The sequence below is a fragment of the Erpetoichthys calabaricus genome, chromosome 3, assembly GCF_900747795.2.
Source record: "Erpetoichthys calabaricus chromosome 3, fErpCal1.3, whole genome shotgun sequence".
In the NCBI taxonomy this organism is placed as follows: Eukaryota; Metazoa; Chordata; class Cladistia; order Polypteriformes; family Polypteridae; genus Erpetoichthys; species Erpetoichthys calabaricus.
The window spans coordinates 245136314-245148853 of NC_041396.2; the positions used below are offsets into that span (position 1 = coordinate 245136314).

A 12540-nucleotide genomic window follows, 5' to 3' on the forward strand; every position below is an offset into this window, starting at 1 on the left:
CCACAGTCTGTCCACAAGCACACTAGAAACAAGGCAACTGGGCTAATTCAACCCAACCTGCAATTCCTTGGGATGTGGGAGAAAAAACAGAATATCCCAAGAAAACCCACATGGACACAGAGATTATGTCCAAACTCCATATAAATTGTACTGTCAATTAATTCCAGGCATCTTAGGCCATGATGTGGCAAAGCTAACCACAGGTGCCCAAAATGGAATACGTTATTCAAAAAATGTTTTATACCACAGGAAAAATGAATTTAACAAAACAGTCAATTAATCAAAACATCTAGAAAAAATGTAAAAGTGCTGTTTAAATAGCTTTTAAAATGTATGTATGTTAATTATATAATTAAGGTGATTTTGAAAAAAAGGAATCAGTACATTGAAATGTGGTGTAAAGTGGCATAAAATAACAAAAGTGGCATAAAAATACACAAATGTTAGGGACAGACTGTCTCTTAAAATGTAAAAGAAAAGGTTATATTTTGCACTTCATGTAAAAGGTTATATTTTGCACTTCATGTAAAAGGTTATATTTTGCACTTCATTACATAGCCAAGTTTTTATTTTGTTTGTTTTACTTGAAACTACAGTTTTACCCGACAAATCTACATGAGGGTGATAACTTGCATTTAGACTTCTCTCATCTTCCAGCATGAAAATGAGGGTTTTAATGAACTCGCATTTTGAATGATTTCTAAAACTAGTTGTAAATTAGGGTTTTGCTGTTGTCGCTGTTGCTGCATCACAGCTAAGGAAGCTAGCTTCGTACCTTAGCCTGGTCTGTGAGGGGTTTTTCTGCAGCTTCTCTGATTTTCCTAACCACATCCCCTAGCTGATTTACAACAATAATTTTCCAGTGTTGCATTCAATTTCTAGATGGTCCTTATGTGCACATTTTCTTATGCAAGCTAAAGGGATTTTATAAATGGATGGATGGTGCAAATCAAGAACTGGAATGCACATTTCTGCATTTCCCAAAAAACCTTATATAGTACATTAATAATATTAATAGCTCTGCAAGGGAGTAATACATTTTTATGATAATCCCCTTTAATTTATTTACTGTATTTTCTGATCTGTTCATCCACTACAGAGTCATAAGGAGCTGTTGTGTTTACTAGCCCAGCTGAGTTTAAAAAGTTATAGTTATTATTTTTTAAATACTCTTTAGATAGGTTTTATATGATCATAAAAAAACAATAAAGTTTCTTACCTGAATGCCCAAATGCATAAACTGACAGTAACATAATAGACAGTGTAAAAGGTAAGGACACAGGCAAGTAAGTTCAAAAGAATGGTCTGGAAAAAAGGCAAACAAGAAACACACTAAATTTTAAGCATAGAAAAGTGTTTATAGCAGGAAAAAGAAATGAAATATAAATTAGTAGAAACATTTCTAAATAATGATTAGAATCCCAAGGTTTCTTCCATTGTTTTTCTTACAATACAATACAATACAATTTATTTTTGTATAGCCCAAAATCGCACAAGAAGTGCCACAACGGGCTTTAACAAGCCATTGTGGCACTTCTTGTGTGATTTGGGAATATATACAAATAAATTGTGTTGTAATGAATATGTCAGATGTGCAATAGGATATTGTCTAAAGGCTGCACCAAACAAACAGCTCTGGAAAAGCAGAAGACAAGTCGACAGAGACATTCCCATTCCACTAATTTATCAGTAAATGTATGGTCATTCCTTCATTTGTTTTTCATGACTTCTATTAAATTCTATTTACCCTTAACTTCATAGAGCACCTCTATTACAAGAGACTTTGGACAGGAATTGATATTCAGAGGTAGGCTTTTAACTGGCTTTAACTCTCAGCCTGGACTTTGTCTGTGTGGCATTTGCACATCATCTCAAACCCTTTCAGATGTTTCTACCAGTAGTTCCAAAGTTATTCTGTATTGATGTGTTGCATTATATTTATTGTGATGCCATTTTTTTTTATTTTGGATTTCCAAAACTATTTCCTGTCAGCTTTTCTTTAATGCTAGTGTAATATATGTTGTCAATTGCAAGTTAGTAGCTTTTAAAAAACCACTGGAACCCAGTCATGTTATACAAAACATTCTGATGTTGTCAGCGCATGACTTTCTCCATATTTACAACATGAGTGTACAATCCATCCAACTGCCAAACCTGCTTGCCTACAGCAGGGTCCTGAGAAAGCTGGAGCTTATCCCAGCAAGCACTGACTGCAAGACAGGAACAATTCATGGAGAAGGGTGCCAGCCCAATGCGTGCATTATATGGTGTGAATTTAACAATGTAGGCATTATAAAAGCATATTGCAATTGGTATAAAGGACTCCAGTAGCATTTCTTTTCACACTTCTGCTGAATAATAAGCTAAAATTAAACAATACTGGTGTGTCAGAAAGAGGATGTGCAGCATTGAATATAATGGACATCAGTTTGTCTTCATTCTCTCCTCCACTATTATCTCCAGTGATTCAAGAGTGTGTCCCATACTAAGACTGCCTTCTTAATTAGCTTATTGATTCTATGTGTCTCTCATGACTGATGTGGACCCCCAAATGCTTGTATCAGTTCATTATCTCCACATCAACTCCCTGAAGAGAGATTGGACATAAAGGATCTTTTGTGCTGCAAAAGCAAAACCAATTCTTAAGTTTTGCTGATGTTAAGTTGCAGAAAATTCTCTTTGCACCAAAAAAGAAAATTCTACACCTGTGTCCATATCTATCAAGTATCTCAGTGTAGGAAAAAGGTCCTAACTGGCTCAAAAATCTGAGAGTGACACAAATTTGGTCCTACTCTGATGAGTAGGAGTGAAATCATTTTATCAAATTTCTTAATTTAGGAAACAACTCCTAATTTCACGAGGATTTGGTTTTAGGAGAACGTGTAAGCTGTCCTGACTTTCTAGAAGCTACCAGAGGATGGCATTCACGCAAAGATCGGCACAAACATCCATAGCAAAGGTAGAATGTTTTGGGAACGCTGGACAACAATGAACTTGTAAAAAGCTATTGCTCTGACAGAGACAGAAAAATATTTGTAATAAATCATGGACGTTCCGTGGTTGATTTATCAACATGGAATAGCCATGTGCCGTCGAACGAAATTAAAGTGTTCTTAATGTAACATTTTTGGGTGCAATGAAAATGCAGCTTTGAGCAATGATTTAGTAATGATTAGGATATGTCACCACCAAGTATTTCTCAAATTTTGCACCAAACTTTGGACAATGCATGAAGTTATACATATATTATACATTTACACATGACTCAACATGAGGTAATGTTAAAGCAAGCTGCTTTCCTGGAAATCAGCATGCACATAAAGATCATTGCCCCAATGGATGACCATGCATATGTGAATTACAAGCAATATCACAGTATCAGCACGTAGGTAGTCATGGATGAAAATGGTTCTGTAGTAGAGACCTTATTGCCCTGAAGATACATGATATTGGATGGGTAATTGATGACAAAATGACGGGTTCCTTTAAAATCATGACATTATGCAACACTGTAACCATGTAACGCTGGACAAAACATTACCTGCCTTCTCCCAGTATGTGGATTGTAACACCTGGGGAAATAGGACTATTGACCTACTGTATGCAAACGTTAAAGACGCATACAGCTCCACCCCGCTGCCTGCGCTTGGGAAAGCAGATCATAACCTGGTTCTGCTTCAGCCTCACTACAAACCAAGAGTGAGGGTCCTACTTACAACCACATGCTCATTCAGGAAGTGGTCCCCTGAGGCAGAGCAGGCTCTGAGAGACTGCTTTGGAACTATGGACTGGGATATCCTGCAGGGATCATCTACAGTATATTACTAAACGACAGTTGTATAATTATATGCACGGATGCCGGACGCAGGACACACCGAGGCGCATGCGCACAGCTCCTCAGAGTCAAACCCAGCGGCTTCCCAGAGTCAGTAGGTGGCGCCCAAACAACACAACCTGTAAACTAAACTTGCTCTAAGCCACTGTGCCAGCAGTCAGTGTGGCATATTTGAATCACATAATGGTAATTCTGTATTAAAAGTAAGTTGAATTATGATTCCTAACAGTAAACGACTTCTTCCTAACGACACAGCCACAGAACAACAAAGACGAGACCGCATGGATGAAAACAATAAACGGAGACTCCTACAACGCGCTTCAGAAACACCAGAAGCAAAGAAGTCACGGCTCCACAATCAAAGAGCTCAACTAACAGAAATACAAAAACGAGCCTGTATGGATAAACACAATGAACGAAGGCACCCACAACGTGCTTCTGAAACAGCAGAGGCAAAGGAGTCACGGCTCCAAAAAGAAAGAGCTCAACGATTAGTAATACAAAAATGAGCCCATATGGCTACGACCTGTAAACTAAACCTGAGGTAAAGCGTGCACACCAGGTTGTACAGTATATACAGTATGCACAGATGCCAGAGGCAACAGGCAAGTCGTACACACTACCACCACTGCCAAAAGCGAGACTGCATGGATAAAAACAATAAACGAAGGCGTCTACAACGCGCTTCTGAAACTCCAGAACCAGATGAGTCACAGCTCCAAAAAGAAACCGCTTTAGTACAAATATGTTTATTTAATTAAATGAAAACTTTACTAGGACGCTCCCACCCTCCATCATTTTTCATTCCTCCACAGATCGGTGGGAATAGAAACTGATTGCCATTCTTGCATTTGCGATTCTTTAGAGAATCGGGGGTTTACTGGTATAGTGAGAACATTGAGGAGGTTGTTGACTGCACTACTGACTACATCAACTTCTGTATGGTCATTGTAGTTCCAGTAAGAACAGTACACTGCTATGCTATCAACAAGCCATGGATTACAAGTGACATCAAGGGCCTTTTGAACCAGAAGAAAAGGGCTTTTAAAGGCAGTGATCAGCATGAGCTCAAGCGTGTGCCGAAGGAACTCTGAGTCCAGCTCAGGGCGGTGAAGGAGCAGTACAGGAGAAAGCTGGAGCAGAAGTTGCAGAATAACAGTATGAAGGAAGTGTGGAATGGGATGAAGATCATCACTGGCTGCAGCTCAAAGCGGGGTGCCACCATCGAGAGAGACGTGGAGAAAGCAAACCAAATGAACAACAGGTTTGACCACCCTAACCCACTCACACATCGGAGTACTGCACCCTCCATATATCCTTCTGCTGATACCAGCATAGGCGAGAGTTTACCCCAACCCACAATTACAGCAGCCCAGGTAAGCAGAGAGCTGAGGAGACTTTGTGCCAGCAAAGCAGCAGGTCCAGATGGAGTATCGCCACAACTGCTGAAGGCCTGTGCGTTGGAGCTGGGGAGTTCTCTACAGCGCATCTTCAACCTGAGCCTGGAATAGGAGAGAGTCCCGAGGCTTTGGAAAACATCTTGCATCACCCCAGTCCCAAAGGTATCACATCCAGGTGAGCTGAATGACTTCCGGCCTGTCGCTCTGACGTCACAAGTGATGAAGATCATGGAGCGGCTGCTGCTTCACCACCTGAGGCCACAGGTCCGCCACGCCCTCAACCCTCTGCAGATCACATACCAAGAGAAGGTGGGAGCAGAGGATGCCATCATCTATATGCTACACCGATCCCTCTCCCACTTGGATAGAGGTAGTGGTGCTGTAAGAATTATGTTTCTGGACTTCTCTAGCGCCTTCAACACCATCCAACCTCTGCTTCTTAGGGTCAAGCTGACAGAGATGGGAGTAGATTCATACCTGGTAGCATGGATTGTGGACTATCTTAAAGACAGACCTCAGTATGTGCATCTCAGGAACTGCAGGTCTGACATTGTGGTCAGCAACACAGGAGTGCCACAGGGGACTGTACTTTCTCCGGTCCTGTTCAGCCTATATACATCGGACTTCCAATACAACTCGGAGTCCTGCCACGTGCAAAAGTTCGCTGACGACACCGCTATCGTGGGCTGCATCAGGAGTGGGCAGGAGGAGTATAGGGACCTAATCAATGACTTTGTTAAATGGTGCGACTCAAACCACCTACACCTGAACACCAGCAAAACCAAGGAGCTGGTGGTGGATTTTAGGAGGCCCAGGCCCCTCATGGACCCCGTGATCATCAGAAGTGACTGTGTGCAGGGGTGCAGACCTATAAATACCTGGGAGTGCAGCTGGATGATAAATTGGACTGGACTGCCAATACTGATGCTTTGTGTAAGGAAGGAGAGAGCCGACTATACTTCCTTAGAAGGCTGGCATCCTTCAACATCTGCAATAAGATGCTGCAGATGTTCTACCAGACAGTTGTGGCGAGCGCCCTCTTCTACGTGGTGGTGTGCTGGGGAGGCAGCATAAAGAAGAAGGACTCCTCACGCCTGGACAAACTGGTGAGGAAGGCAGGCTCTATTGTTGGCATGGAGTTGGACAGTTTGACATCTATGGCAGAGCGATGGACGCTCAGCAGGCTCCTATCAATTATGGAGAATCCACTGCATCCACTAAACAGTGTCATCTCCAGACAGAAGAGCAGCTTCAGTGACTGTCACTTTCCTGCTCCACTGACAGACTGAGGAGATTGTTCCTCCCCCACACTATGCGACTCTTCAATTCCACCCGGGAGGGTAAACGTTAACATTATACAAAGATATTGTCTGTCTGTATACCTGTATTGTTATCACTCTTTAATTTAATATTTTCTTTATCAGTATGCTACTGTTGGAGTATGTGAATTTCCTCTTGGGATTAATAAAGTATCTATCTATCTATCTATCTATCTATCTATCTATCTATCTATCTATCTATCTATCTATCTATCTATCTATCTATCTATCTATCTATCTATCTATCTATCTATCTATCTATCTATCTATCTATCTATCTATCTATCTATCTATCTATCTATCTATCTATCTATCTATCATTCTCTGACATGGCCTCCTACTCCTCACTGAGACTTGAGTAGGATGATGCATAACTACTTCTCATATCATACTCCTAGGTAGGACAAATTCTTATCATAGTGAGATTTTTAGTGCAATTCCTAAGAGCAATTCTGCATTGCTTGATAAATACAGGCCCTGACTTCTATAATCTATCGCATCCCCCTTACACATGATTAGGGCTGAATCATTTGAAAATGTCTGGTATTAAGAAATACCTGGTGTTATATTTATAGTCTAAGGTTTCCAGGATGAAAAAAGGAGAAAAAAATATTCCTTGTGGTGCTCCAGGGTTGCTCATATACACATCAGAGACACAGTTATTGAGTCTTACAAACTGTTCTGCTGGACAGATAGTCCAATACCTCTGACACCAAAGGCTCATCCATCTGCATATCCCTGAGCTTATCCCTTAACAGGTATGGCTGGCTGAATGGTATTGAAGGCACTGTAAAAAATCAAAAACATAATCTTCATAGTGCTACTGGCTTTGTACAAATGGGAATAAGCCTTGTGGAGTAAATAGTTAATTCCATCTTCTAATCCACTCATTGTCCAATCAGCAAACTGCAGGAGGTGTGTGTGATCTATAAAAATAGAACTCATATAATTCTTCCTCCATATAAGAAATATGGAGAAATTAGAAATGTTATGAGACCACTAACTTCAATTTCTGTTAAGGAGAGGTCATGCGTTGTAATAGTTAATAGTATAACACAAGGTTATTTGTTCAAGCCATAGTGCTGTCTTACTTGGAGATGAGTTAAATCACCTGCCTGATGTTTCACTTGTAGAAATATGGAAGCAATTTAGGTATTGTGAAGTATTTAAAAATACTATTCAATATTACAGAATTACAAACTCACTCATCATCAGTAACTTGACCTGACCGTGTATTCATTACCCTTATCAACACAAAAAACCTGATGTGTCCATTACATGACTAATCTTACATAAAGCTGTATTTTAGCCGTAGAGTTTTTCAGGACATTATCGCATCATGTGTAATGAAATGGTAGGATCATACCATTATTTAAAAAACGTACATTCTCTGCCCATAAAAGTGCTTCACTGTGAGCACAAACATGCACAGAAAGCACAAATTTATTACCTCTGTACAACGAAAAGCACTGGAGAAATTTTGCTCAAAACAGGTTTATAGCAGTGTATTGTAATTGTGTCTGGTTTTATTTCGACTGAGGGAGAAGTTTTTAAGTTATCATGTTCACAGACCACACAAGGACAGATATCACTCCAAAAGTACTCAAATTGTGTTCAGGTATATTTAACAAAATTAAATGCAGTAAAAACTTAATAACAAAATCATAGCACTTTCCCTATATGTACACACCTATGTTAAGTTAAAAAGATAAAAAAAATAAAAAGCAAATTAAATCATATAATGACCATGTGACTTTTTCCTTTGAAAAAAGTAATAGCATAATAGGTATAAAGTATACAGGATGATTAATGATGACTTAATGTAGTCTTGCTGCAGAAGTTCGTCTTTTTGACATTTACCCTCCTACACTCTGCAGTAGAGTAGGATGATCTATGGAAGTGAATTTACTCTGCTTACACATGGCTGTACTTTCCCAGAGATGTTACCTTTGCTTGCTAATGCAAAGCATGTCATTCAGGCTCAAGCATGTAATGAATTGGTTCATTTCAAAAAGGGCCTATATTGAAAGGCACTATATAAAAGGATAAGATATCTAATGTTCTTTTGCCCAAAACGTTTTGGTTAAGCATTGAAAAATCCATGTGAGGCAGAAGAGGGCTGTGTGGACGCAAATCAACAAAAGGTGAAAAAACCCTTAAGGTAGTTTCCATACCCAAAAATATTGAAGGATTCACACAGAACCTGTATCCTGCTTTTCTAATTTTTCAACATGTAAGTAATCAAAATGTAATTGTTCCATTAAGACATATGAATTTATTTAACATCACAAAACATTTTTGTCTTATCTTTCTCCTTCATGTAAATTAATACTTGAATATTTCTGATACACAGGAAGTCTCGGCTTCCCCTGATGGTCCTGTAAGGTGAACTCACTGAAGGAATCAGACCTCAAGCGGGACCAAAAAAACTCTGGAAACACTGCTTGAAGCATTCTCTTAAGACTTGCTCCATTCCACATATGCAGCTTGAGACACTTGCTGAGGACGGCACACTTTGGAGACAGACAATAAATGAAGGACTCCATCACGTTGAACAACAATGGACACATCAACAAGATGAGAACAGAATGGCAAGACATCATCATCAAAACCAACCCACTGGGCCTGGGGGTGCAATTCCCTTGTCCATTGTGCCCCCGAGTCTGGCTTTCCCAAATTAGCCTGCTCTGCCACCAGTGCACACAGAGAAGGGGGAATGACAGAGATGGACAAATGGATGGACAGTGTCATCGTTGGATCGAAGGACTGCCATGACTGACTGATTTCTGAAACTAATAAATGTGGCTAATGTTCTCTGATGATTTATTTAAAAGATGACAATGTTTTTGAACTAATTTTTTCATTTCTGAGAAATGTTGGATCAGACCTATGGCTCTTACGTAGTTAACGATACTGGAGTTTTTCTCCAGGGTTTTTCCACAAGATTTCTGCAGGTGGTAGTGTCATCAACAACAAGAATGCTACTAATTATTGTTGTTTTATCTCTGTTTTTATCTTGCTTTGCCTCTGTTTAAACTTTTTTATGTAGCACCTTGAGATTTACTACTAATGTAAAGTGCCCTATAAATAAAATGCATTATTATTATTATTATTATCAGGTAATCTTATTTGTGTTTTGTATTATTTTGTATTCTATTTATTACATTCTTGCTTATCATGGTCCCGGAAAGTGTTGCATGTTGGTAGTATGTGAATTTCACTGTATTCTGTACATACAATAATACAGCTACAACTGATATAAATTTAGAACCCATTCCATAAAAAATGTTTTTGTCAATTTAAATATGTTTTACGTACAACTGTGAATACATTTTCCAACATGTTACAAAATCCAAAATTAGGATTACAGAAGGAATATTAATAAATTAATAAATCTAAGATTACAAAAACATCCTTAGCAGTCTCCTGGACTACAAATAACATATTTAAACGTTCTGGGAGATTAGTACATCCATGAAACTTAAAATCTGTTCCACATTGAAAGTAGGGACCTTCAGCTCTCTCATCTCCTGAAAACTTTAAAAACAAGCACATTAACTTTTTACCTGCCAGAACACAATGGCTGTAACTGATGCATTGAACTATCCACATGTCCTTTTCTAAATATCTTTTATTGTGTGTCAAACATAAAGGGACTAGATAAAGAGCCCGTTTCAACAACGTAAGATGAAACGGGCACGAGTTTGTGTCAGCAGTGTATGAAGAACAAATGATAAGTAATGAAGAAGTTGTTTTGTAATGATTGTAGTCCGCTTTACTCATTACTGTACAGGCTTGTACTGTTAGTTGATGAATTTTCCAGGCCTATAGTATAATATTGAATGATGAATGTTCCAGTACAATATGGAATAGTAATAAGTATAAGCACCACAAACCTGATATAGGTGTATTGAATGAATGCAGAGAAAAACCAAGCAAAATGACACCTTTTATTGGCTAACTAAAAAGATTACAATATGCAAGCTTTCGAGGCAACTCAGGCCCCTTCTTCAGGCAAGATGTAATACAGAGACTGGAGTTCCCTATGTTTATATACACACTCTGGCAACACAGATGTTCCTGTGGCGGCCCACTTCAACAGCCATGGACACTGTGAGAAGGACTTTAAAGTCACACTGCTTATAGGCAACTTCAAAACACAGCAAGATAGAAAAGAATGGGAAGTTAAACTTATGCTAAAATGTAATACATTACAACATGGCTTGAATAAAGACAAGAGTTTTATGGCCAGATATGAGGATTGTTTACATCACTCAGAATGATAGACAACCTGTCTACAGATCCACATTGTTTTGAAAAACTCATTACAAACTTCAAAAGACTTTGTTGGACAGTTATCTTATCCAGAGATCTTGACAATACATTGTTCTTTTCTCTCTTGTTAAATTAACCCTAGCCTGAATGAATCTATTAATTTTTTACATTTAAAATTTCTCATTTAAAGATTTACCAATGTTGTTTCTTGTCCTACAGTGTGTATATAAACACAGGGAACTCCAGTTTCTGTATTACGTCTTGCCTGAAGAAGGGGCCTGAGTTGCCTCGAAAGCTTGCATATTGTAATCTTTTTAGTTAGCCAATAAAAGGTGTCATTTTGCTTGGCTTTTCTCTACATTCACAATGGCTAGCACGGTACAACACCCAAGTACTACTTTGAATGAAAGCGTAATTGAATCAGAATGCGTAATTAGGCCTCGAGCTTTAATCGAAGTCGCCTTTCTCTTTGAATTTTTGCGGCCGTAAATCCGCCGCCTGCCGCGATGTTGGTGTTGGATGTCGGTCTCGTAAGGTTTTTCAGGCAGCTGCGCAGAAGGCGACTGTGCATTCGGCTTCGGACGTGCGCAGAAGGCGACTGCGCATTCGGCTTCGGACGGATGTGAGTGAGTGAGTGAGGAGGCAGGCGAATTATGTATTAAGATGATTGAAGCTTTTTTAGAAGCATGAAATGCTCAACCCTGAAAGAACTGCCTCTCCATAGTGGGGCATACGTGTGCACAACAACTCATACTGGGATAATTTGGAGAATTCCTTACAGGTACAGGAACCATGTGCATTCCACATAGATGGTGACCAGGGCAGGTTTCAGATTTAGGAGTCAGAAGGTGTGAGATGCAGCAGTGCTAATCACTGGGCCACCATTCCATGCAGTTCACTTCAATGTATTCTAATATACAGTATAGCACATTCCCATTGACAAGCCCTGCTAGTACATACACCTGCACTTCAATTTATTCTGCTAATTTAGATTTGCTGGTAATCTTAACTTGAAACTCCTTAGAATAAAGAAGGATGTGCAAACAACACACAGAAAAACAGGATTTTGTGCCGATCACAAAAAAATTGACAGAGGTAAAGTCACTTCACTACTCAGCACAGGCATATATTCAGTTCTGTTGCTATGTTTGTTTATTCTGCTCATTAGAAAAAAAGTATTAATGCATACTGTACATTATTACACAATTGCTACATGCAATTCATGACCTACTTTTAATGTAAATACAGTATACTCAGATAATAACATCCATGGGCTTACCCTTGTATCTCCAATCTTGATCTTGATTGCCATGCAACCATCTTGTTGATCACAACAATTCAAAACCTGCCACTTTCGTTTCTCTTAGAGTCAGTACTGCCATCCATCCATGCCAAGTAAATAAAGTGGAGCAGGTAGCTATGCGGATTGATCTGTATTTTCAAGCTTTATTGGATTATGTGGATAAAAGCCATCTGTCATTTGCTGTTGCTTAAAGAGAGGGAGCTTGTTAGCAGTTAGCCTGCACTTGCCTAGGATTGTGAAATTCCACAATCAATTTCACATAGCATTTCTCTCTTGTCATTTCACAGCCATTTCTGAAGCTTAAAGTTGGAGATATCAGTAACTGCTAAGTTCTTGCTTCTTTCCTGAATATCCAAGACATCAAAGTATAAAACCTCTGGACATACCTATTCAAAGAGGACAAGTCTT

General features: G+C 39.1%; 1 protein-coding gene across 1 annotated transcript in view; it reads right to left on the reverse strand.

Moving 5' to 3' along the window:
- tmem244 (transmembrane protein 244) overlaps nucleotides 1-12216 on the reverse strand; it is a 64614-nt gene extending 52398 nt beyond the window's left edge. Inside the window, exons 1-2 of the mRNA XM_051924215.1 lie at nucleotides 12109-12216; nucleotides 1220-1305 (exon numbers count right to left, since the gene is read on the reverse strand). Of these exons, the coding sequence (XP_051780175.1) occupies nucleotides 1220-1305; nucleotides 12109-12141 (119 nt within the window). The 5' untranslated portion in view covers nucleotides 12142-12216. The remainder of the gene's footprint in view (nucleotides 1-1219; nucleotides 1306-12108) is intronic.
- Nucleotides 12217-12540: the final 324 nt, after the last annotated feature.